Source organism: Cebus imitator, unplaced genomic scaffold (assembly GCF_001604975.1).
Source record: "Cebus imitator isolate Cc_AM_T3 unplaced genomic scaffold, Cebus_imitator-1.0 Scaffold120, whole genome shotgun sequence".
NCBI lineage: Eukaryota > Metazoa > Chordata > Mammalia > Primates > Cebidae > Cebus > Cebus imitator.
Window position 1 is genome coordinate 1,134,520 of NW_016107435.1, and position 27,399 is coordinate 1,161,918.

Sequence of the window (27,399 nt, forward strand, 5' to 3'; positions counted from 1 at the left end):
ATAAAGGTCAGTGATAGGGCTGGCTTCAGAAGGACAGGGGGGCTGAAAACACCCAGCTCCTCGTCTCGAACTCCTGGCTAGACCTTCAATGCTGGCTCTCAGAGGGCTCGGCTCATGATGGCTCCAGCAACCCCTGCCCCAACTCCTGTCACAACCATGGCCATGAAGAAAAGCACAAGCTGCCCTTCTAGAAGCCCAAGCCAAGTCTCACTGTATCTCACTAGGTCACACACTTATCCCTAAACCATTCAGTGTCGTCATGAAATGACACGATTTGGGTAGCAGGACTGTGGTACACCACACACCAAGAACAAACAGACTGAGCACAGGGCAGGCACAGCCTCTCAGAGGGAGCCAGGGACAGTGGATGATGGGCAGCCAAAGCCCAGCACATCCAAACAAACAGTCTAGTCCCCAGGATGCCACTCAAACAGTCACCCTACACACACCCTGATCATGTCACTCTCTATTCAGAGCTACAGTGTCTCCCCCCTGCTGCTGACGGGGCCTTCCACAATCTGACCCCACCTTACCTGCTAAGAAAGTTCTTCCTTTCATTCCCAAAGCAATCACCAGTCTCACATGATAGATGTCACTGATCATTCTTCCCAGGTATTCTGATATACCAGCATCTGTGCATATGAAGATAAGCACTCTGTTTCCTCCTCTACCAACATCTAATTAGCCTGGAGAGCCCCTATCTTCATACTTCAATCTCTGGACAGAGCCAGTTTCAGCCAGGTTAAGTGAAGTACAAAGGTACAGATTTGAAGACTAAGACCCAGTTTGAAAAAGGCTCACAATCCAAGAAGTTTAGACAGACCCAGGGGTAGCCACTGGTAGAAAAGCTCACCCCAGTAATCTTGATACAACTTTCAAAAGTAAGGAAGAAAGGATAAATAAATATATCCAGACTGTTTTGTTATGCTGGTTGTACAAAAAGACGTTAAAAATGAATAAAAATACTGTAATTGTATGCATGTTAGAAGGATCGTTAGTATATCAGTGTCCAAAGTGAGAAATCTACATGTTTCTAATTTCCCAAAAAATTTAAGTACTTCCTCCACATGGGAAATAGCATACTTGATACACACATTTCCATAGATTTTTGAGCCACCTACAAATCTCTAAATAATTCCTATATGTAAAATTATACTCACTGGTGAAAAATATGGGCTTTGAGAAATTTGCATTTAAAAGGAGAAAAATAAATCACCCAAACATCCTTTACAAATAAGGATTATTTCATCTAGTTTAGGTCAAGGTAAAGAACATAGATTGATGATTTTGGATAACCCTGAGTGGCTATGAATGGGCAGGTTGTTGAGTTCCATCTACCTATATAATTGTTAAAACAGTAGATAGTCTTGACTAACATTTAAGGAAATGTTTAAAATTCTCCTAGGGGAATAATTAAGCTAAAATAGTGACACAGCCATAACTACTTAAGAAATAAGAGTGACAGAAATTCTTAGAAAAGGCAGAACGAAGAAAAAAAGAGTCCATATTTGCTCAGGGGAAACTATAAATGTTATGCCAGCAGCCAACACTCACAAATAAAAAGTCAGGCACTTGAGAATTTTGCAAAGGGCCCATGTAATTTATTTTGGTAGGATGACCCTGGATATGTAGGCTTAAAAGAACATGCACTGCTGAACAAGAGGACAGTCCCAGGATTTATTTCAACACCACCTTAAAATAACCCCAACCAAAAATACCATTTTCAACAAGCACAAAGAAGAGAAAAAGAAGAAAAAGAGGTTAAAAGGAAAATGAATTCAGAACAGATGCTAGGTCTTTGTAACTCAATGAATAAATGATGCTTTGTATCTCAAAGGATAAATGCATGGAATGACCTACTAAAGACAGTTGGGTTCAAAACAATAAAGTCATTTTTTAAAATATAGTAGTATTGGAAGAATAAGACCTTGCTTTGAAGCAATACAGGAAGCCAAGGGCTTATTTGATTATGATTTTCCTTTAAAAATGTTTCTAAAATTCTAAAATGATTCTGAATTTGACATATTTTTGACAAAGGCACTAATAGCAAAGGATGAAACCATCTACTTATATAGCTCTTTGGGAACTAAGGGGAAACATTTTTCCAAGGGCAAGTTGTGCCAAATAGAACTTACTAACTACTGGTCCAAAGGGAGGAGACAGCTTGGGCACAGAGACACCCAAGTCTTATGCTCTCCCTCCCAGCAACCCCTGGCAAGTGCCAGTGCCAGAGGACGAAGGGGTACACTCTGTCCACCCAGGCCAAGGCCAGATTCCAGCTCATTTACACATTCCCATCCCTCACTCCTGGGCTCCGAAGCCCCCAAGAACAGACTGCATAAATGGCACCACATTTTTTTTTCTTCTCTTACAGTCTGGCCCTAAAGTGTCCATCATTCCCACTCTGGGAAATGAGTATAAGGCAGAATGTCTTTGCAGACACAATGATGTGGAGGCCTCTTCTGAGGCCCAATAAGTTAAGCTGCATGACTGCCTGTCACAGTGTGCTCACAGGTCACCAAAAACAGTAAGAAAAGGATACCACCACTCACCCACCACAACATGCTCCCCTCCAGCCTGACGCCCACGAGCCACCTCCTTAATAACACTTTTCCTCAACTACCCCAACTACTGCAATCATTCACTGTCCTCTGAATTGCTGTGACCTCTCTGAGCACGTCTACTTGGTTTCTACTTATCCTACACTAACTCATTACATTCTATCTTTGTTTTACAGGCTTTCATTACCAAAATTATATTCCCATAGGAAGCCAGGTTATTTTATTACTAACATTCCCCATAGCACAATGTACAATTCTAGGCACACACTCACACTAGAACGCTGGGAAGAAAGGAAAGGGCCACATGGTCCTCGGCTCACTGGCTTCCAGAAACAACAGATTTCAGGACATCACAGCAACCTTCGATGGCAACCTTCGATGATCCTTAAAGACTGACACTACAGTTTTTTTCTATCTTTGTAGCATGATGCCAAGCACAGGTGCTAAATATTTGTCCAATGAATGGAAACTAACAGTATTATGGTAAAAAAAAAATTTTAATTATGTAATGGCTTGTAGTAGAATTAAGTATAATTAATCTGGAATGCTTTATTATTGAATTTGAATTTTCATACAGGAAGGTAAGAAAAATTCAGTTGTGGAAGACATTGCACATACAGGAAACAAAGAGCAGAGACAAGGAAAAATAAAACAGAACATCATCTGCAAATGTGAAAAGGTAGTGCCATATTACTGTAACAGAGAATACTGGAGAAGAAGAAACATAGCTGTTGAAAGATACTGAAGTTTAAGACACTAAGTCACACTGAACCATTTCCTTTATTCATTCATACAACAAATATTTATTGTGCACCTTTACTCCGTACCATAGACTGTTCTGAGTGCTGGGGCACATGAGTTGGGAAGATAAAGTCACTGCTCACATGGAGTTTGTATTCTGCTTAGAGGTGAGAAGGCAGGAAAACAGGGAATAAATATGTTTCAAAAAAAAACATGTATCATTCCATTCTTATGTTGCTATAAAGAAATTCCTGAGACTAGGTAATTTATAAAGAGAAGAGGTTTAATTGACTCATGGTTTTGCAAGCCATAAAGGAAGCATAGTGGCTTTTGCTTCTGGGGAGGCCTTGGGAAGCTTCTAATCATGGTGGAAAGCAAAGCGGGAGTACAGCTTCTCACATTGTGGAAGCAGGAACAAGAAAGTGTCAGGTGGGAGGTGCCACACTCTTTTAAACAATGAGATCTCAAAAGAACTCACTACCACAAGAATAGCACCAAAGGGATGGTGTTAAACCATTCATATGAAATCTTTCCCCATAATGCAACCATCTCCCACCAGGCCCGACTTCTAACACTGGGGACTACAATTTGGCATGAGATATGGAGGAATCATATCACCATGTATGTGTGCCACAAGATTCCTAGGAAGGAAATTAAAGAAGCAGGATAAACAGTTGGGTGAGGAGGGCCAGTAGGATGCTGTATTAGTCCCTTCTCACAATGATATAAAGAATGGGTAATTTATAAAGGAAAGAGATTTAATTGACTCACAGTAAGTTATAAAGGAAAGAGGTTTAATTGACTCACAGTTCCGCATGGCTCGGGAGGCCTCAGGAAACTTACAATCATGACAAGAAGGAGACGCAAACACATCCTTCTTTACAAGGCAGCAGGACAGAGAAGTACACAATGAAAGGAGAAGAGCCCCTTATAAAACCATCAACTCTCATGAAAACTCACTCACTCTCATGAGAATACCAAGCGGAAACCACCTCTATGATCCAATCACCTCCCATGAGGTCCCTCCCCAAACACATGGGGATTACAATTCAGATTACCATTCAAGATGGGATTTGGGTGGGAACACAGAGCCAGACCACATCAGGTGCCCAGGGAAGTCTTCTCTAATAACATGATTAGATATTTCAGTACAGAATCAGAGTGAGTGAGAGAGCCAGCCATGGGGGTATCTGGGGAGAGCATTCCAGGCAGAGGGAACAACAAATGACAAGACCCAGGGCAGAAAACAGGTAGATATGGTCAAGGGTCTATGAGGAGGTGAGGACTTCTGAATCAGCATCTGTGAGAGAAGAAGAGTAGGAGATGAGGTGCCCCAGTAGATGGGCAAATCTTGTAGGGTCTCCTGGGACAATGTTACAACTTTGACTTTCACTCCCAGTAGGGTGGGAAGCAACTGGAAAGTTTATAGAAGGAGAGTGGCAGAATCTGGGGAAAATCTTCTAAAAATGGGAGATTTTCCAAGATCTTGGCTTACAGTGATGATATATATATTGTTTCGAAGAGCTGCAATATTGTAGTTCCATGAAACTAGGGTCCCTGTCTATCTTGTTCACCACTGGATCTCCAGGGCCTAAAACCACCTCTATGATCCAATCACCTCCCATGAGGTCCCTCCCCCAACACATGGGGATTACAATTCAGATTACCATTTCTCTCTGGCAGAGAGAAAGAACTCAAGGAATATTTGTTGAATGTACAACTGAATGAATATATGCATTAATAGTGGCTTTAAATTTATCTGTTTAGCTTAAAAGGTAGAATCCCTTCCTTAAACTACCACTACTCAAACTGGCTGAACAGTTCACTGCAACTTGCACAGTTCAACTGTACCTTGAATGTTCTAAACAATGTGTGCTTTGCTACATGCCCTAAGGAATAAAACTTTCTTTCACAGCTTGGCAATAAATTTATTTCTCCGGGAATCTATGATAAGCAGTGTTTTAATAAATGAAAAAGAGGAGAAAAGTAAACATAAAATTTTTATAAAGTTGTCATAGCCTGCCACGAAACATTAAGTGGGGGTTATTTTTAAACCATTTTAAATGGTTGTGGGAGGAAGGGTTGGGTTTATGTCCTGGGAAGTACTTTTACTCCCAGAGGCTTCAACTAGCTGTCCACCAGGGGAAAGGGCACTAGGAAAAATAGTTTAGACTTTTCCTGGCCTAAGAAATATGGTACAAAATGAGCTTCTTGGACTCCCTCTGAGTGCAATATAAGAATATAAAACTGAACCATCACACGGACAAAGTCACGGAATCTTGGGTGTCTGGTCAAGAGGTTTAATTTCAAGCATACTTCACAGCTTGTCCTGTTCAGAATGGAAAAAAAAAAAAAGCAATAAAAATAAGCTTTAAATAAGGATGAGAAAATATATGTACATCTGTGAAAATAAGCATTCCAGATGCTATTTTGCCTGCAGAGATAAGACAGAAGTGATAACCAAACCTAATCAGTTAATAATGTGAGTTCAATAGGGAAATATTGAAACTTACTAATAAATAATGGCTCAAGTAGACTTACATAGGTTACAGTTTCATGTCTTTATCATTCCTTACAAGCATATAGATGTTTCAAGGTGCATAGTGCCTTAATAGCATCCCGTTTGAAAGCTTTCATGGCAGCACAAATGTTACCCTCATACTTTCTGCCACTAAAAAGTCAAAGTGTGTGTCTCAGTCTCCTTTAGGAATACAGGGGGAAGGTCATTAAGGCTTTGCCTCATAGGCCACTGCAGAGGGTTCCTAAGCGAAAGTTGACACCTTTGCTAAAATTCATGTGTTTGATGAGATCAATGTTTTTATTAAAGAACAATATACTCCAAAGTCTAGGTGTAAACTGGAGTTGGGTTACAGGGAGGCATTCTTTGCAGAGTGCCTCCAGAGGAAAAAATATTGAAACTCATCGTGGAGCAGGGAGATAAATTGAATAAGTCAAATGAAATGTTTGCATTTAGAAAATTCTTTTTAATCTCAAATTTCATGGAAGTTCTTTCAGCATACAAACTTGCGGCCACATCCTTTTACAATGACGGTGACAATAAAAATAATTTAAAAACAGCTAAAATGTACTATATGCCATATCCTTTAGTGCTATTTAAATGCATTTTGTTTAGTCTCTAACAAGGTATACATGAGAAAGCCAAAGCTTTCAAGACCATATACCTATCTATAATAATCAAGATTGTATGCTATTGGCTAAGGATGGACATAGAGATTAAAGGAATAAAACTGAGAGTCCAGAAATAAATCCATACATCTATAGAGAATCAATTTTCAGCAAGGGGACTAAGACAATTAAATGGAGTAGGAAAAGTATTTTCAATAAATACTGTTACAACAACTCGAATTCTACGTGCAAACGAATGCACTTGGACCTCTATCTCACACCATATACAAAAATTAACTCAAAATAGATCAAAGACCTAAACAGTACAAATCTTTGTGACGTTGGATTAGGTAATTTCTTAAATATGGCACCTAAAGTATGAGCAACCAAAGAAAAATAAATTGTACTTCATTAGGATTAAAAGACTGTATTTCAAAGATAACAAGGAGAAAGACACTCTACAGAATGAAAGAAAATATTTGCAAGTCACATATCTAATTATCTAGCAGCCACAATCTACAAAGAACATTTACAACTAAACATTAAGAAGAAAGACAACCCATTTCTAAAAACGAACAAGAGTTGGAAGTCATCATCCTCAGCAAACTAACGCAGGAACAGAAAGCCAAACATTGCATGTTCTCACTTTTAAGTGGGAGCTGAGCAATGAGAACACATGGACACTTCACGGGGAGCAAAACACACTGGGACCAGTCAGGGGGGTGGTGAGGAGAGAGAGAGCATCAGGAATAAAAGCTAATAGATGCCGGGCTTAATACCTAGGTGATGAGATGATCTGTACAACAAACCACTCTGGTACATGTTTACCAATGTAACAAACTGCACATTTTGCACATGTAAACTGGAACTTAAAAGTTGAAGATAACAAAATAAAAAATTAAAAATGAACAAAGGATCTTAATAGATATTTCCCAAAGAAGATATACGAATAGCTAATAAGCACATAAAATATGCTCAACATAATTAGCCACCAGGGACACACAAATCAAACCATCATGAGATACCACTTCACACCCATTAGGATAGCTATAATTAAAAAAGACAGATAATAACAAGTGTTGGTGAGGATATGGCCCTCAAATATCACTGTTGGGAATATAAAATGGTGCAGCCTCTTTGGAAAACTGTTAGCCTCTCGAAAGGTTAAGCATGGATTAATATACGATGTAACAATTCCACTCCTGAGTATATACTCAAGAGAACTGAAAACACATTTTCACACATAAAAAAACTTTATATACATAAATGTTCATAGCCACACTATTCCTAATAAAAAGCATAAACAACTCAAATATCCATCAACTGATGAATGCATAAACAAATGGGTGTATCCATGCAATGGATTATCCAGCAATAAAAAGTAATGAAGTACTGATATACGCTACAACATGGATGAAACTTGAAAACTTTCAGTTAAGTTATGCCTAACTGAAAGAAGCCAATCATAATGGACCATAAATTGTATGATTCCATTTATATAAAATGTCCTGGGGCCAGGTACAGTGGCTCACATCTGTAATCCCAGCCCTTTGGGAGGCCGAGGCGAGCAGGTCAGGAGTTTGAGGCCAGCCTGACTAACATGGAGAACGCTGTCTCTGCTAAAAATACAAAATTAGCTGTTGTAGTGGCACATGCCTATAATCCCAGCTACTCGGGAGGCTGAGGCAGGAGAATTGCTTGAACTGGGAGGCGCACGTTGCAGTGAGCTGAGATCGCGCCATTGCACTCCAGCCTGGGCAACAAAAACAAAACTCTGTCTCGAAAATAACAATGATAATAATAAAATAAAATGTCCCAGATAGATGAATCTCTAGATTTTCCAGGGTGTAGGGAGAGAGAAAGGAGGGATGACTGCTAGTAAATACCAGGTTTCCTTATGAGGTGGTGAAAATATTCAGAAATTAAGTAGATAGTAGTGATGGTTACACAATGTTGTGAATATATCAAAAACTACTGAACTGTATACTTTTAAAGGATAAATTTTATAGTATGTAAATGTCTTTGTCTTTTGTGTTGTTTTTGAGACAGGGTCTAGTTCTGTTGCCAGGCTGGAGTGCGTAGTGGCACGATCTTGGCTCATTGCAACCTCCACCTCCTGGGTTCAAGTGATTCTCCTGCCTCAGCCTCCCAAGTAGCTACAACTACAGGCGTGTGCCATCACACCTGGCTAATTTTTGTATTTTTAGCAGAGACAGGGTTTCATCATGTTGGCGAGGATGGTTTCGATCTCTTGACCTTGTGATTGACCCACCTTGGCCTCCCTAAGCACTGGGATTAAAGTCATGTGCCACCACACCTGGCCAATATCTTAGTTTTTTAATTATGCCAAAATAAAAGTGGCAGAGTAAGTATTTTAACTGAGCATCTGACTTCAGATCCACCCTGCTACCCACTATCATGCTAACAGTTAATATACATTTGCCAAACTAAGTATTAGTTCATTCAACAAATTCATTTACTCAATAAGCATTTACTGAGCACTGATTATGTGCCAGGAAATATACTTCTTTATCTCTTTAAAAGTCACAAAATACACATAAAATGTATCCTTTAAACCATTTTTAAATGTATAATTCAGTGGTATTAAGTACATTCACTGTTGTGTAACCATCACCACTTTCAATTTCCAAAACTTCATCACCTAAAACAAAAACTCTGTAACTATTAAGCAAAAACCCTTATTTTCCCCTACCCTCAGTTACTCATAGCCTTTTACTTTTCATTTCTAACAATTTTAGATACCTCATATAAGTGGAATTATACATTATCTGTCCTCTTTTATCTGGCTTATTTCATTTAGCATAATGTCTTCAAGGTTCATCCATATTGTAGCATGTAACAGAACGTCATTCCTTTTCATGGCTGAATAATATTCTATTGCATGTACATATCACATTAGCTTTACCTATTCATCTGCTGGTGGACTCTTAGATTGTTTCCACCATTTGTCTACTGTGAAAAATGCGGCTATGAACCTGTGCATACCAGTATCTGTTTGTTCCTGTTTTTAATTCTTTGGGGTATATACCCAGGAGTGGAACTGCTGAGTCATACAGTAATTCTACACTTAACTTTTTGAGAAACTACCAAAGGGTTTTCCACAGCAGCAGTACCATTTTACATTACCACCAACAGTGCACAAGGGTTCCAATTTCTCCACATCATTTGCCAACACTTGTTTTGTTTTCCTTTTTTTTTTTTTTAATAACAGTCATCCTGATGGATATGAAGTGGTATCTTATTGTGGTTCTGACCTGTATTTACCTAACAGCCAGTGATGTTGGGTATCTTTTCATGTACTTATGGCCATTTGTATATCTCCTTTGGAGAAATGTCTACTCAAGTCTTTGCCCATTATTTAAACTGGGTTGGTTATAGTGTTATATATAAGTATACAAATATATATTTGTTTGCTTTTTTAAAACAGACACAAACACCTAAACATAGAAACCAGAAAAAGCAAAGCAGAATCTTTCACATTACAAAGGAGCTATCCAGTATGCTTTAAAATACAACATTCTTCTTATACTGGGAAATATATTTTCAGTCTATGAACTTCAATCTTAATAGGTGATAGGGGAAGGTGACAAGGAACAAAGATTAAAATACTGGAAATAAGTGTATTTACGTACATAATATAGAATAAAATAGTCAACGTTAAACAGTTATAAAAAAACAATAATATCCATTGGGAGATATGGCTGATCATACCAACATACGGTTTATTTAAAAAATTTCCAGAGAAACTGTGGGGATGAAGGGAGAAATGGCCAAATAGAAGCCTCCTCAGATCATCCTGCCCACAAGAACATCAAGTTTAAACAAATACGCACAAAAAAGCACGATTATAAGAACCAAAAATCAGGTGAGCTATTTAAGTACCTGGTTTTAACTTTGCATTGCTGCAACAGGCACTGACAAGAGTAAGAAAGACAGTCTTGAACTGCTGATGCAACCTGTCCCCCATCCCCTGGCAGTGACCAAGTGCACAGATTCTTTCTCCTATGCACAAAAAGAATCTGTGCACTTGCGGGAGGGAGAGCACACCTTCTTGGAGACTTGGCATTATTCAACTCAGTGCTTCCCTATCACAGCAGAGCAAAGGTATGGCTCAGGGAGTATGTGGACCAGCCTTAGCTAGACGGAAGTCACCTATCCCAGTGGTCAGAACTCAAGTTCTGGCAAGCCTCACTACTGCAGTCTAAAGTGCTCCCAGGTCCTAGGTAAACTTGAAAGGCAATCTAGGACACAAGGACTGCAACTCCTACGCAAGCCCTAGTGCTGGGCTAGCTTTAGAGCCAGAGGACTAGGGTAGCATATGACCTAGTGAGACACAGCCAGGGTGGCTAAGTGAGTGCTTGGGCCACCCCTCTCACAATCACAGGCAGTGCCTCCTGGAAGTGACTCCTTCCTTCTGCTTCAGGAGAGGAAAGCAAAGAGTAAAAAGGGCTTTGTCTTCCATTTTGGATAACCAACTCAGCTACAGTAGGATCAGACACTAGGCAGAGTTTGTTGCGGGGCCCCCATTCCAGGCCTTAGCTCCCAGATGACATTTCTAGACACACCTGGGACAGAAGGAAACCTGCTGACTGGAAGAGAAGGACCCAGTCCCAGGATTCACCATCTGCTGACAAAAGAGATCTTGGGCCCCGATTAATGAGCAGCGATACTCAGGTAGTACACAGTGGGCCTTGGGTGAGACTGAGACACTGTGGCTTCAGGTGAGACCCAGCACATTTGTAGCCGTGGGGGCTATGGTGAGAGACTCCTTGCGCTTGGAAAAAAAAAAAAAAACAGAGGGAAAAGTAAAGGGGACTTTGTATTGCACCTTAGGTACCAGCTCAGCCATAGCAGAATAGAGCACCATGTAGGCCCTTCAGGTCCCTCATTCCAGGCCAAGGCTCTTCACATCACTTCTGGACCTGCCCTGGGCCAGAGGGGTGCCCATTGCACTGAATAGTGGGTTTGACGCCTGACAGCATTCACCACAAGCTGACTCACGAGCCCTTGGGTTTTAAGTGAACATCAGTGGTGGCCTGCAGAAACAAATCTCTTGGACCAGTGGTTAGTGGTGGCTACTGGAAGAGGCTCCTCTGCCTACAGAAAGGAGAGGGAAGAGCAAGAAAGACTTTGTCTTGTGTTTTGAGGGCCAGCTTTCCTGCAGTAGATTATAACATGAGGTAGGTTTTTAAGGTTTCTGACTCCAATCTCTGGCTCCCAGACAACATCTCTGGACCTGCCCAGGGCATGGGGGAACTCACTACCCCGAAGGGAAGGACACAAGCCTAGGTGGCTTCTCCACCTGCTGATGGTGAAGCCCTAGGGCCTTGAATGAACATTGAAAGTAGCCACATAGTGGTTACAGTGGGCCCTGTGCAAGACCCAGTGCTGTGCTGGCTTCAGGTCTGACCCAGTGCAGTCCCACTGGTGGTGGCCACAGGGGCATGTGTGTTACCCCATTCACAGCTCCAGAGAGTTCAGCACAGAGAGACTCTACTTGTTTGGGAGAAAATAAAGGAAGAAGAAAAGAGTCTCTCTCTGGTAATCTGGATAATTCTTCAGGATCTTATCTAAAACCACCAAGGCAGTACCTCTATCAGTGTGCAAAAACCACAGCATTATTTGGCTTTGGTACCAAGTCCCTCTGAATACCTAGAAAGTTCCAAGAAATATGACCACAAACTAGTCCAGACTGTGAAGACTACAATAAATACCTAACTCTTCAATGCCCAGATACCAACAAACATCCACAAGCATCAAGACCATCCAAGAAAACATGACCTCACCAAATAAACTGGGGCACCAGGAACCAATCATGGAGAAACAGAGGTATGTGACCTTTCAGATGGAGAAATCGAAATTGCAGTGTTGAGGAAACTCAAAGAAATTCAAGTTAACACAGGGAAGGAATTCAAAATTCTACCAGATAAATTTAACAAACAGATTGAAATAATTAAAAAGCATCAAGCAGAAATTCTGGAGTTGAAAAACGTAATTGCTGTATTGAAGAATGCATCAGAATCTCTTAATAGCATAATTGATCAAGGAGAAGAAAAAAATAGTAAGCCTGAAGACAGGCTGCTTGAAAATAAACAATCAGAGGGGACATAAGAAAAAGGAGTAAAAAACGATGAAGCATGCCTACAAGATCTAGAAAGCCTCAGAAGGGTAAATCTCAGAGTTATTGGCCTCAAAGAGAAGGTGGAGAAAGAAATAGGAATATAAAGTTTATTCAAAGGGATAACAACAGAGAACGTCCCAACCTAGAGAACTGTGGTGTATGGGCTACTCTTAAGCAGAAAGACTAAACGATGAACCAATCAAAAATAATAACTATAACTTTTCAAGACATAGTACAATAAGACATAAAGAGATACACAAAAAGTTAAAAGGGGAGAGTATGAAGTTAAATTGTAGAATTTTTATTAGTTTTCTTTACGCACATTTGTTTATACATGCAATCAGTGCTAAGGTGTCATAAGTTTAAAATAATGAATTATAGTATTTGCAAGCTTCATGGTAACTTTCAAGGGTTGAGGACAGAAGAAACGTACCTCAACATAATAGAGGACATATACAACAGACCCACAGCTAGCATCCTACTGAATAAAGAAAAAGTGAAAATCTTTTTTCTAAGATCTAGAACATGGCAAGCATGCCCACTGTCACTACTGTCATTCAACACAGTACTAGAAGTCATAGCTAGAGCAATCAGACAAGAGAAAAAAATAAAGAGCATCCAAACTGGAAAGGAAAAAGTCAAATTATCCTTGTTTGCAAATGATATAATCTTATATTTGGAAAAACCTAAAGACTCCCCCAAAAAACTATCAGAACTAACAATTCAGCAAAGCTGCAAGATACAAAATCAAAATACAAAAAAGAGTAGCATTTATGTATGCCAACTGTGAACAGTGTAAAAGGACATCAAGAAAGCAATCCCATTTATAATAGCTACAAAGAATATACAATACCTAGGAAACAATTTAGCCTATGGAGTGAAAGATCTATACGAGGAAAACTATAAAACACTGATGAAAGAAATTGAAGAGGACACACAAAAAAATGGAAAGATATTCCATGTTCATGGATTGCAATAATATTGTTAAAATGCCCATACCACCCAAAGCAATCTATAGATCCAACACAATCTCTATCAAAACATCAATGCCATTCTTGACAAAAATAGAAAAAAAATGGTTATAGAGAATCACAAAAGACCCAGAATAGCCAAATGTATTTGAGCAAAAAGAACAAAACTGGAGGAATCACATTAATTAATTCTTCAAATTATACTACAGAGCTATAGTCACCAAAACAGTATCGTATTGGAATAAACAGACAAACAGATCACTAGAACAGAATGAAAACCAAGAAACAAATCCACACATCTACAGAGAACTCATTTTTGAAAAAGGTGCCAAGGACATATATTGGGAAAAAGACATTCTCTTCAATAAATGGTGCTGGGAAAACTGGATATCCATATGCAGAAAAATGAAACTAGACCCATATCTCTTGCCCTACACAAAAATCAAATCAAAGTGGATTAAAGACTTAAATCTAAGACCTCAAACTATGAAACTATTACGGAAAACATCGGGGACAGTCTCCAGGACACTGGTGTAGGCAAAGATTTCTTCAGTAATACCCCACAAGCACAGGCAACCAAAGCAAAAATGGACACATGGAATCATATCAAGTTAAAACGCTTCTTCACAGCAAAGGAAACAACCAACAAAGCAAAGAGACAATCAACAGAATGGGAGAAAATATTTATAAATTATCCATCTCACAAGGGAGTGATAACCAGAATGTGTAAGAAGCTCAAACAACTCTATAGGAAAAAATCTAATAATCCAATTTTAAAATGGACAAAATTTCTGAACAGACATTTCTCAAAGGAAGACATGATTGTCTAAGCCAAGCAATCACAGAAGTTGTGATTAAACGCTCCTCAAAAGTCACCCACACTTCATGAAATCCTCACTTCTAATAGGTCTAGCAAAAGTTGAAGACTGGTTGTCTTGCATGGAGGCCTGGGTATACAGAACACACAGTCTGCTACAGAACTTAATAATCCACTTAATAATCCATATTCATTCATTCAGTGTTATATATAAATGCAGTTAGCTGCCAGGTACCTTTCTAACTCAGGGTATACAGACCATATGCATGTGCGTGGTATGCGCATGTGTGTAGGTGTATGTGTATGTTACAGGGAAAATGCTACAGAGAAAAATATAAAGAAGTAAAGTATGTTGGTTGGGGTGAGTTAGAATTGTTATTTTATATGTGATAACTTGGCTTTCTTGATAAAATAACATTTGAGCAAAGACATAAACAGGTGTGGGAGCAAATCATCTCCATATCTAAGGAATGCAAGTTCCAGGCACATGAAACATCTAGTGCAAAGGTCTTGAAAAAGGGGTGTGCTTGGTCACTGCGTGACCACTACTCCCTGGATATTCCAAGCACACCCCTTTCCAAGAGCAGGGAGTGAGGTAGTTGTGGGAAATGAGATTTGAGAGGGATAAGGGGCAGATAATGTATAGAATTTCCCTCTAGGTTTGAGGAGGCCCACAAAAGAAGTCCAAGCTCCAAATTATATTTAACAGTAACTCTGGCAAAATTAAACTGGTGGGGGAATGGCAAAGATGGAAAGGGGATCAGGCAAGAGGTGATAGTATTTCAGAACAGGGTGGTAAGAATGGAGGTGGGATAACCTGGATATATTTTAAAAGTAGAGTGGTAAGGATTTACTGTTGGTATACATATGGGAGGAGAGAAAAAGAGGCCTCAAAGGTAACTCCAAAGTTACTGGCTCCAGCACTGGAAGGGTGGATTGCCGAGATTGGAAAGAGTACAAGAGGAGAAAATTGGGTGTGAAGCGAGAGGGAATCAGCTCAGTTTTGGACACAGTGAAATTGAGGTACTTATTAAATACATGGATTATTTTCTTAATAAGATCCAGGTACTATGACTCTTATGGATATTATGGATCTTACAGAGAAGTTCCTTATCTTAAGGAACTACGGACTAACAATATAAAAGTGACATATTTTTAAAGATTTATTTTTTTAAATCACGTATACTTTACAAAGGTCTCAAATTCTATTGAAAGTAGTCTGATGTAAATAAATTCAGTCAATAAAACTCTGGAAATTCTTCTTTTAAAAAATTTTTTAAACTTTTGTGAACACATAGGTCTATATATTTATGGAGTACATGAGATGCTTTGATACAGGCATGCATTGTATAATAATCAAATCATGGAAAATGGAGTATTTAGCTTCTCAAACATTTATCCTTTGTGTTACAAACAATCCAGTTATACTCTTTTAGTTACTTTAAAATGTTTAAATTATTATTATTTATTAAATTATTATTCACCCAGTTGTGCTAGCAAATACTAGGTCTTACTCATTCTTTCTAACTACTTTCTGAACCCATTAACAATTGCCACTCCCCACCTCCTACCAGATCCCACTACCTTCCCCAGCCTCTGGTAACCATCCTTCTACCCTGTCTCCATGAGAGCAATTGTTTTCTCAGCTCCCACAAAGAAGTAAGAATATGAAAAGTTTGTCTTTCTTAGCTGGCTTATTTCACTTAGCATAATGACCTTCAGTCTCATCCATGTTATTGCAAATGACAGGATCTCATTCTTTTTTATAGCTGAATAGTACTCCATTGTATATATATAGCACATTTTCTTTGTACATTGATCTGTTGACAGCCACTGAGTTTGCTTCCAAATCTCAACTACTGTGAATAATGCTCCCATAAGCATGGGAATGCAGTTATCTCTTGGACATACTAACTTCCTTTCCTTTGAGTATATAAGCAGTAGGCTTGCTGGATTGTATACTAGCTCTATTTTTAGTTTTTTGAGGAACCTCCAAACTGTTCTCCATAGTGATTGTACTCATTTACATTCCCACCAACAGTGTATCAGAGTTCCCTCTTCTTCTTATCCTTGCCAGCATTTATTATTGCCTGTCTTTTGGATAAAAGCCATTTACACTGGGGTGAAATAGTATCTCATTGTAGTTTTGATTTGCACTTCGCTGATGATTCCTGATGTTGAGCACCTTTTCATATACCTGCTTGCCATTTAAAAAAAAATACTACCACGGCTACACTTTTAAGTCGATTGCTTCATTCCAACAAACTTACCAGCCTTGTCTTTGGAGTAAGCATATTTGATTAAACAGACTTCCTTCTCAACAGCTGTTAAATACTGGGCAATAAAAGTCTGACAATTGGATAGCAATACATATACAAACAGGTTGAAATCAAAGCACAATATTGAGGGTGGTTCTTTTGATAAACTCAAATTGCAATGACAAGAAAAAGCAAGAGGAATGCTTGATAATATAAAAGCAGCCCATTACCCTAGAGGCAAGGATGCAAGCAGGACTCCAGAAGGCCTGTAACTAGCATTATAAAGCTGCTCAGAACCCAAACTGAATTTTCTTTCCTGTTCTCAACTTCAAAACGCAAAATGGTAGAGTTGTTAAGAACACACACTCTGGGGCCACACTGCCTGGTTCTGAGTCCTCACTCTGCCTCTTACAGCTCACTAACTTATTTAACTTCAGTTTCCTCTTCTGTGAAATGGGGATAACAACAGCACTCACCTCTTAGGGTGGTTGTGAGGTCTAAGTGTCTTATTAAATGTAAATCTATAGAATGGTGCCTATCACAATAGCTATAGTGTTATTTAAGAATTTTCTTTTATCAGTTCTATCACTACTATTGTTGTATTGCTTTTGTTATCAATAATTGCAAAAAATAAATTCAATCTCACCAGTAAACAAATAAACATAAACTGATGGAAACCACACTTCATATCTAATTCTCAAGAATTTTTTCAAAGGGGATTCCTCTGCTATACTAGCAGACACAATCCTAGTGAAAAACATAGCAGTCAGCATCAAAAATCTTTAAAATATATACAGAAATGGAACCAGAAAATATACTGTACAAATTTAATCTGAGGTAACAGATTTACACAACAATTTAAATACATTGAGGTTTATCAGGTTTTTTGTTTGTTTGTTTGTTTGCGCCAGAGTGTCACTCTGCAGCCAGGCTGGAGTGTAGTGGTGCAATCCTGGCTCACTGCAACCTCCATCTCCCAGGTTCAAGTGATTCTCCTGCCTCAGCCTCCAAGTTGCTGGGATTACAGGCACCCGTCACTATGCCCAGATAATTTTTGCATTTTTAGTAGAGACAGGGTTTCACCATGTTGGCCAGACTGGTCTCAAACTTCTGACCTCAAATAATCCGCCCGCCTCGGCCTCCCAAGCATTGGGATTACAGGCGTGGGCCACTGCACCCAGCCTATCAGTTATTTATTATAGCAACAATACAGGGATAAATTAAATATTAACCACTAGGAGGTTAATTATTAAGAACTAGGAAGTGTTTGAAATTTTAACCTGCTTACAACTAACAAGTATCTTCCCACAGTTTCATCTGCTGGCAGAAGACACAAGATTTCTGGGTCAGAGACAAAGGACATTAGTATTCTCTGCACACCAGGAGGTATAAGCTTTATCTTCATATTAACTCTCCATGCTCCCCCTCCCAAGTATAAGGGGTAATATGGAAGAGTCCATATGGATGCTGCACACAGCAGGGTTCTGCATCCTCAATCAGGAACCTTGAAGACTCAGGGTTCAAGAAATGCCTATCACATAAACCGGATGCCAATAATCCTTTGTCCCTGAGGATAACCTTACCTTTATTACCCCGGACAGCAAATAAATCTGCCCTTTGCTACTAACGAAGAAGCTATTCCTCTCTTTCAAGACTCTTCACTATAAAATCATCCTTGAAAAGGTGGTTCAGAACAAAAATGCAAAACTGCAAAAGGCCATGGGGAATTGCCTCCAGATACTACATAACATATGGTCACAACGTGGATTATGTGGCTATAAAAAAATTACTTTTCAGAAAGATTTTTAATGAAAAAAATATTTTCACATATTAAAAAACAGGTTCTGACTCCCCAAAACTACACACACACACACACACACACACACACACACACACAGACCCCACAGAGAGAATGAGAGAGAAAATGGACACAATTTTCTTTTAAATTGTATTGCTTTATATATGTAAAGAAAAAGGCTAATATACACACAGCAGTAGTTTTTCTGGATTTTGAGATTATGCAGAATTGCTATTTTCTTTTATTTTTTTAAAGACAGGGTTTCACCATATTGGTCAGGCTGGTCTTGAACTCCCAACCTCAGGTGATCCGCCTGCCTTGGCCTCCAAAGTGCCTGGATTACAGGCATGAGCCACCGTGCCCAGCCCCCTTTCTTTTTCTTTTTTTTTTTTTTTAAAGACCAGAATTGCTACTTTCTTTCTGCTCCTTTGTACTAAATTTTCTGTAATGTATGGTTTTTATAATCAGTAAAAGGCTTTCTACAAAATATATATAGATATGACACCAAAAGCACAAGTGACCAAAAAAAAAGTTGGATGTCATCAAAATTAAAAACTTTTTGTGCTTCAAAGGACATCATCAAAACAGTGAAAAGAAAACCTACAGAAGGGGAGGAAACATTTACAAGTCATATAAGTGATTAGGGATTTACATCCAGGTTACGTAATTTTGCAATCCAATAATTTAAGACAAATAACTGAATTAGGAAAGGAACAAAGGAACTGAATAAGTATTTCTCCAAAAAAACAGGAAAATGGTTGATAAGCACATGAAAACATGCTCAGCATCATTAGTCATTAGAAAAACACAAATCAAAACCACGATGAGATACCACTTCACACTCACTTGAATGGCTAAAATAACAAGTGTTGGTGATGATGTGGAAAAATTGGAACCCTTACACATTGCTGTCGGGGTTTTGAAATAGTGCAGCCACTTCAGAAAATACTTCGGCAGTGCCTTAAAATGATAAGCACAAAGTTGCTATATGATTCAGCAATTCCATTCTTAGAGAAATGAAATTCTATCCAAGAGAAATAAAAACATACGTCCACACAAAAACTTATCAACAAAGTTCATAATAACTGCCAAAAATGGCTACACAAATGTCCCTCAACTGATAAATGTACAAACAAAATGCAATATTAGCCACGGAACACATAAAACAAAATGAAGTACTGATATATGCTACAAGTTAGACAAATCTTAAAAACATTAAAAGAAAAGGTCACAAAAGGCCACACATTTTGCGATTAAATTTATATTAAATGCCCAGAAAAACAAACATATATAGAGACAGAAAGTACATTTATGGTTTCCTTGGGTGGGGAGAGGGAGACATGGAGATTGATCGATAATGAGTATAGGGTTTCTTTTTGGAGTAATGAAAATGTTCTGAAATTAGATAATGATGATGGTGGTACAACTTTGTGACTATACAACAAAATCACAGAATTGCATACTTTAGAAAGATAAACGTTATGCTATGTAAATTATATCATACTTTAATAAAGCTATCATAAATACATACACTATCCACACACACTAACTCACCCATTATAAAATGGGGAAAATACAAACGACTCAAAAAGTAACAAATTGGTCACTATACATATTTTTAGAAACAACCTCACTAATAAAAAAAAATACACTAAAAGGATGAAGTGCTATTCCCCCTTTAAATTAGCAAAAAAAAAAAAAAACCCTTAAATAATAAAACAATGGTACAGTAAAAACAATAGTCTATATCCTATTACTGAAAGTGTTAAATGAAATAACATTTTTGGAAAGTCATTTGATAATATATATCAACTATAAAACTATTCATCTTCTTTGACACAGTAATTCCATCTAGGATTCTATTATAGGGAAGAAATCACATGCAGATAATAATGAGGTGTTCATCATTATTATAATAGCCCTAAAATGGGGAAATGGTAAATATAATGATATTTCCTTAGGATTTTTTTTAAAGCCCCACATAATCTTCTAAAAGTATGTTTTGAACACTCCAATTTAAAGAAGCAAACTACAAAATTGAATTGGATGATCCTAAATTTCTAAGCAAACAATGTTTAGTATATGCAAAGAAAAAAACAGCAGAAGAAAATGTACCCAAATATTATCAGTGGTTAATTTCTACATGCAGTCCATATTACTTTTATAACCAGAAAATTATTATTTGCTAAAGGAAGATGAAAGAAGAGACAACCCTTGGAGTTGATGGTATACTGACAGTGAATGATCAAGAGAGAGCAAATCTCATGGATCTACTGATGTCCCTCCATCACAGACAGAAAATGAGATCACTATTTTATTTATTTTTTTTTTATTTTTATTTTTTGAGACACAAGTTTCGCTCTTGTTGCCCAAGCCGGAGTGCAATGGAGCGATCTCGGCTCACTGCAACCTCTGACTCCTGCGTTCAAGCAATTCTCCTGCCTCAGCCTCCAGAGTAGCTGGGATTACAGCATGCACCACCATGCCCAGCCATTTTTTTGTATTTTTAGTAGAAACAGGGTTTCACCATATTAGCTAGGCTGGTTTCGAACTCCTGACCTCAGCTGATCCACCCACCTCACCTCCCAAAGTGCTGGGATTACAGGGGTGAGTCACCACACCCGGCTGCAGAGATCACTATTTTCTGATGCTGAATATAGAATTTTGTAATTATAAGTTGGTGAGTTCAACATTAATTCTGGCGGCGTTCTAAAATGAGTTATTTAATGGAACTTTGTATGAACCTAAAAAGGGAAATCACCAATCAGTAAGAACACCATGGAGTCACTGTCATCATTTCAGACAACTTCCTTTTTGGATGAGCTCTTTGGCAAGGCGATGGAGAACTAACTTGTCAACTGCTAGATGACATCAAACTGAGAGAACTAGTGAATCTAGTAACAGGATCAAGATCCTGAGAGATGGGGGCAAGTGGCTTAAGAAGTCACTTCTGCTTCTTGGATAAGATAATGAATGAGGTAATAGAAAGCAAGGTGATTAAATAGTACCAAACTGACAGAAATGGTAGATGTGTATTTCTCATCCAAAACAGAGTAAGAAATATGCAAAAGTCTAAATTCAATGAGATAATATTCAACACAGATAAGTATAACATATTATCATCAAGTCTAACCATTAATGGGTAATTCGATGGGTATCATCAAGTTTAGCTACTAATGGGCCAACTACTAATGGATTTCTTTTTGGGGTCATGAAGGTGTTCTGGAAGTAGACAGTGGTGATGGTTGCACAATAAGTAAATATACTAAAACCACTGAACGGTACCTTTTAATAAAAATGGTGACTTTTACATTATTTGAATTTTATCTAATTAAAATATAATTTCAAAATGTTTTATATATCATATATTATGTCAGACACATTAACATCCACAAATATTTAACACTAATACCATAAGAAGATTGGCAATACTGTCAAGTAGTATCGTGTACAATTGTACAATACACCAGAGGCCTGGATTAATAAAGCAAATTGTTAAAAATAAAGTAACGAGGCTGGGCACAGTAGCTCACTCCTGTAATCCCAGCACTTTGGGAGGCGAAGGTGAGTAGATCACCTGAGGTCAAGAGTTCAAGACCAGCCTGGCCAACATGGTGAAATCCCATCTCTACTAAAAATATAAAAATTAGCTGGGTGTGGTGGCACATGCCTGTAGTTCCAGCTACTCAGGAGGCTGAGGCAAGACAATCACTTGAACCCAGGAGGTGGAGGTTTCAGTAAGCCGAGATCACGCATTACACTTCAGCATGGGTGACAGAGTGAAACTCCGTGACAAAAACAAACAAACAAAAAGCAATGGATTAATCATTCATTCCTCACTAATTTACTGCATGCTTAGTTGGCCCCAAGCACTGTGTTAGGTGCAACAGATACAAAGGGTGAACAAGATATAATCTCTATCATCATAGGACTTCCATCAAGCAGGGGAGCTTGACATTAAATGAACATAACTCGAATAAATATAACAACTGTAATGAGGAACCTAAGAGGAAAACACAAGGTCTTATGATGAAACACAACAGGCAGATCTGATTTAGATGGAGGAGTTGAACAACAGCCTGTGAAATCACAATTTCAAACTAGAAGGATGAAGTATTTAGCCAGGTGAAGAGTGGGAATTAATGTTCCCCGAGATTGAACAACAGTGCAAAAGTCCTGAGGCAGAAAACAACTGGTCCTGTGGGAGAACTCTGTGAAGGCAAGTTGTATCAGAGGGTAGTGAATAAGAAGACTGTCACAAAACAAGGCTGGAGAAATAGGAAGGGCTCAGTCTACACAGGGCCTTACAAGCCATTCTGGGGATTCTCACTTCATATCCTGAGTACAAAGGAAAGCTACCTAGGAATTTTAGCAGGGAAGTGGCATGATACATTTGAGACATAAAAGCACCACCCAGGCTCCTCTGTGAAAAAGGGATTCAAGAAAAGCAAAAAAGTAAATGAGGAGACCAATCAGGGTCAGACTAGAGGGTAGGTGTAGAAAGGAAGAGAAGAGATTTACAACATCTGTTTTGGAGGTTATCACGTATTCTATTTCATAACTCAAATTTACACGTGGGAAAAATGCCTTCCAGAAAGACCAAAGTATACAAAGTAGAGATCACTTACCAGGATCCTGGACACATTCACCTGAATCCAGTACCAAACTAAATCCTACAAACACTTCACGCTACTTCCAGGAGTCCTGAAGTCTTTTCATTTAATTAAGCAGTACTTGAACCCAATTTATGCCTAAGCTTCCAGCTTAGAGTGGTAAAGGAAGCCAGAGTTTTTTTTCAGAGTGGTAAAGGAAGTTTTCAGAGTGGTGAAGGAAGCCAGAGTTTTCAGAGTGGTAAAGGAAGCCAGACAGTGAAGTAGAAACCTAGAAGTTAACTGGGATGAGTACAGGTAATACTTGGTGTCCCTGCTTTAATTCAACTGCAAGCCAGCTTGTCCTTAGAACTTTTTTCCTCTCTAGAGGAACCACTCTGGAAGAGAAACACTCTGCTTAGCATATGCTCTGTTAAAGGCTTCAGTTAAACACACACACACCCTCAGAAAGAAATATGTACAAAGCATTCCAGATTATGCATGTGCATCTGTCTCCTTAAATTGCACTCCAGAGACTAAAGCAGAACACAGAGGCTGCCATGGATATTACACAGTCTACAGTCAGTGAATGAATGACTTCCATTGTTACAGAAAAGTAACTGTATGTTATACATGCATACAATTCTTTTCCTCTTAAAATAAAACTCTACTGCCCACATGGTAAATATTGCTTTAAACACACAATGGGCCAAATAAACACACTTTGTATATACTCCTTGCAAACCCAAGACATGAAACCATGAAATCGAGGGAAATTTACCTATAGTTTCACCAGAGTATAATGGAAGCAAATAATAAGATGAATATGACTAGTAACAACTACATATTTAACTCTGCATGCTCCTTAAGTAATCTTGTTCTCTTTTTCATTTAGACTGTTAAAATTAACTTTGCTCTTAAAAATGTAAAACAAAAGGAGGAAGTTATTTAACATCCAGGAATCATTTATCTTTGTTATTCTTTTCAGCTTCTTTAGAGTTGTAATTATTTATTACAATATATATTTATACAACTACATGACCACCTTCGAAAATGCTCCTAGTCCTTCTTAAGTCCTTCCATGTTAAGACGGCTTCCCTTGCCCTTGAGGGCAGAGCTGATCCTCTAGCCAGTCTCCCCTTCTACCCATCGCACCTTGCACATGTCTCTATCATACACTGACATATTTACAACTGCCTCCCCTTCAGACTGTGAATTCCTGGATGTTCCCAGCACTCAACACAGAGCCTGGCACATGAAAGATTCTAAATGCTTGTGGAATAAAATAAATGAATAAATGAATCAGATCCATCCAACCTCTGTAATTTCTAATTTTTTTCACTGGCATTATCCCAAATGTTAATGACCCATCCAATTCAATAACACTTCAGACAATTTTCTATTTCCCCCCAATTTCTTCCCATTTCCAGATAAATGGAGATTTCTGACTTGAAGTACTGCACTGCTTAGAGAGTATCGATAAACACCAATTTTAAGAGTAAGTGAAAACATTTCTTGCGACTCAGGTTTACGTGTGACTTTGTGCCACCGTCTTTGTATACAGAAAAGGCCTTGTCTCCCCAAATTCATATTCCGAAAGTGGCATCCACTGCCATGTCACCCTATCATTCTTGCTATTGACATCCACATCAGATATCACTTTTACAAAGGACCTGCCTCATCATAAAAGAACAAAGAATGCCCTTGGCAAGGGCAGAGTCCATGAGTTAAATTTGTCCTTCTGAAATAAATTATTTAGTACCACTTAAACTCTGAAAGCTTTGAGCCACCTATCCTGTGGTTTATAGCACTGTCTTCTAAGTTTACAATTTCCTGATTGTGAAAGGACAATTTAATCCCCTAGTGCAAAATCAATACAATTTAAATTTACTGTTGGAACTGACATTCTCCAGCAAACTAAAAGACTTCTTCTTCCAATGACATGAGATAATTTTAAACTGCTTTTACAAAAAAGTACTCAGGAACTATTCCAAAATTTAGGAATGAATTCTTGCTGGATATAAAGCAACTGCCCCTACCCCTCTTAAATGAGTGGGCTGACCTAAGTTTGATCTGTTACGGGCCTACATTTCAAATGGAAGTTCTTCCAGGAAAAGGCAAGGAGCTGTGGTGGTAGTAACAACAGATAGCAAATAGGATTTCAAAATATATTTTCAGTCCTTTAGGGTTTTTATTAGGCAGCAAAGTCGATCATCATTTTCATTCTAAATTAGATTATCAGTACAACTACTGATACATCAGTTAACGTTTCCAATGTTAATTTACTGGACTGATCAGGGACCATTCGCTTCTATTGATTAGCAAAAGCTGGTGTTGTTTAAAACACACCAGTGCGTGACGAATCCATAAGCTGCATCTTTTTCTCTAACGAACAAAACGCTGGAAAGGGCAACAACCATCATTCAACCTACAGTGAATATTGATCATCCCTTCTGTGTAAGGCTCCTTGCAGCTGCTACAGTGAGGATAAGGATGGTGACTGAAAAGGCCGAGTCGAGTGGGCCTGATCCCCTAGATTTAACAAGCTTCCAGGCGCAGGAGCCCATCTGCCTGCAGCTCGTTTTCCTTCCACCTGTCACCGAAAGGCTTGTTTCCCTTTCAACTGCTCTGAGCAGCCAACAGCTAAAGGAAAAAGCCTCGCGCCAGGAGAAAGAAGCGTTGATCAACAGCCAGTTGCTAGCAGACAACTGAGGTTCCCTCCCTTCCACCCCTGTGTCTACTGTGCGCCCCCAAACCAAGAGGTCGGACCCAGCAGCAGCTAAGGCTAGGCCTGGGAGGCAGCAAGAAAACGGTCAGGCTCGCGGGACCCTGAGATGCTCAGGCGCTCCCAGCTCCTCCCTCGCCCGCGGTCCAGGCTCTGCCGGCGCCTGGCAGAGCGGTCGGCCTCCGCGCGCTCAGCATCCCTCCTCCTCCTCCATCTCCTCCCGTCCCTCCTCCTCCCGTCCTGGTGCCACCAACCTTGGGCGTGCGGATGTGCTCCATGGCTGGCCCACGTCTGCAAGGTCCGCGACGGGCGCGGCTTCACGCACCTGCGTGCGTCTGCGACGCGACGGGAGGGGAGCCAGGAGGGGGCTTCGCGCCCGGGAGTGGGCGGAGCGCGGGCTTGGCTCCGCCCCCAGGTGCGCCTCGCGCGGCTTGCGGACCCTGGGCTCCCGCGCGGCCCTAGAGAGAGCATCTCTGCGCCTGCGCCCACCTGCGCCGCCGCCGCGCCGCTCCTCTGTCCGAGTCGCACGGGCCAGGGCCTCTCGCTCCCTCCTAAGAGGGGCAGCCGGCGCAGCACTGTACGGCCACTGTTCCCCAAGACACAAAGAGGGCCTTGTGTTGGGTGTGGTCTCTTGGAAGAGAGATGGGGAAGTACACGCTGCTCCACACCGCCCCTGGGTTTCCTTCCAGGGCGTCCCAAGAAGGTGGGATTTCAGGGTGGGGCGGAAAAGAAGGCTGCCACAGACACTCTAGAACCAGGACGGTCTCGTGGGCTCGAGGTGTGTGTTTCAGCCCAGGCGCAGCCGGCATAGCACTGGGGGTGCGGGTGGAAATAATAGCAGCAGTGTTAGCGCCCTGCTAAGTGCGCTAAGTCAGGCATCTCACATCCACCTGCGACTTCACTGTTGCAGGCGAACTTTTCCCTTGGCACGCGGTTGGGTGTTAATTTGCTATCTTTATTTAGCTCCAACTCAACTGGGAGATAGAGATACAAAGCATCCATTATGCGGTACCATTTCCCTACTTAATGATATTAACAGCAGTTAGTGCCATAGTTAGTATTTAGACCCTTGGGAAGAGCCAAACAGAGGAACGTCCTCTACTTTTTTTTTCTTGCACCCCTAAGAGTACAATGTTCCACCATAACTAAAATTTTATAGAACATTACATAGTTCTTGGAATATATGTTCAATTTTTTCTTCCTCTTATCTTTCAGGCCAGATTGTGATTTTTTTTTTTTTTTCCCCGTAGAGACTCTGCTTATCTCTTTTTGTTCAATGCCTGGACATATTGCAGTATTACGACAAATAATGTGGTATTGAATTTCTTTTAAAAATTCCAGAGCCCTCTTTCACACATCTTCTGCCATTTAATCCTCCTACTACTTTGGGAGGCAATTAGGACTAGCACTATAAACCACCATTTGCATATGTTGTGATTGACCCAGGGCATAGTTTCTCCTTTGCCGACGAACAGCAGGAATAGAGTCAAGAGTGCTCTGGTGCCAACTCACACACCGGCCTCGGTCTCCTCGTTTATAAAACTAAAATCGCCTGCCCAGATAATCTCAAAGTTAGCTATCATCTCCAAATTCTTTCAATACAAAGAATCTTAAGTACTTTTGTGGAGGGGAACATTCTAAACAGGCAAATAACATTGAAATTTTGTGCTT

The 27,399-nt window shown here is 39.6% G+C and overlaps 1 protein-coding gene and 1 long non-coding RNA gene across 3 annotated transcripts in view; one reads left to right on the forward strand and one right to left on the reverse strand.

Annotated features, from left to right (window-relative positions):
- The window catches only part of MTMR7 (myotubularin related protein 7), a 118,850-nt gene extending 92,742 nt beyond the window's left edge, over positions 1-26,108 (reverse strand). The window contains exon 1 of one of the 2 annotated variants that reach the window (XM_037742403.1): positions 25,983-26,108. Coding sequence is in view for 1 of the 2 variants with exons in the window: in XM_017539627.2 (XP_017395116.1) it covers positions 25,983-26,006 (24 nt within the window). In the remaining variant the exon portion in view is untranslated. The remainder of the gene's footprint in view (positions 1-25,982) is intronic. The other variant, XM_017539627.2, reaches the window with a different exon arrangement.
- A 115-nt stretch (positions 26,109-26,223) lies between these two features.
- LOC119472842 overlaps positions 26,224-27,399 on the forward strand; it is a 49,310-nt gene continuing 48,134 nt past the window's right edge. Inside the window, exon 1 of the long non-coding RNA XR_005202018.1 lies at positions 26,224-26,506. This is a non-coding gene — a long non-coding RNA (uncharacterized LOC119472842). The remainder of the gene's footprint in view (positions 26,507-27,399) is intronic.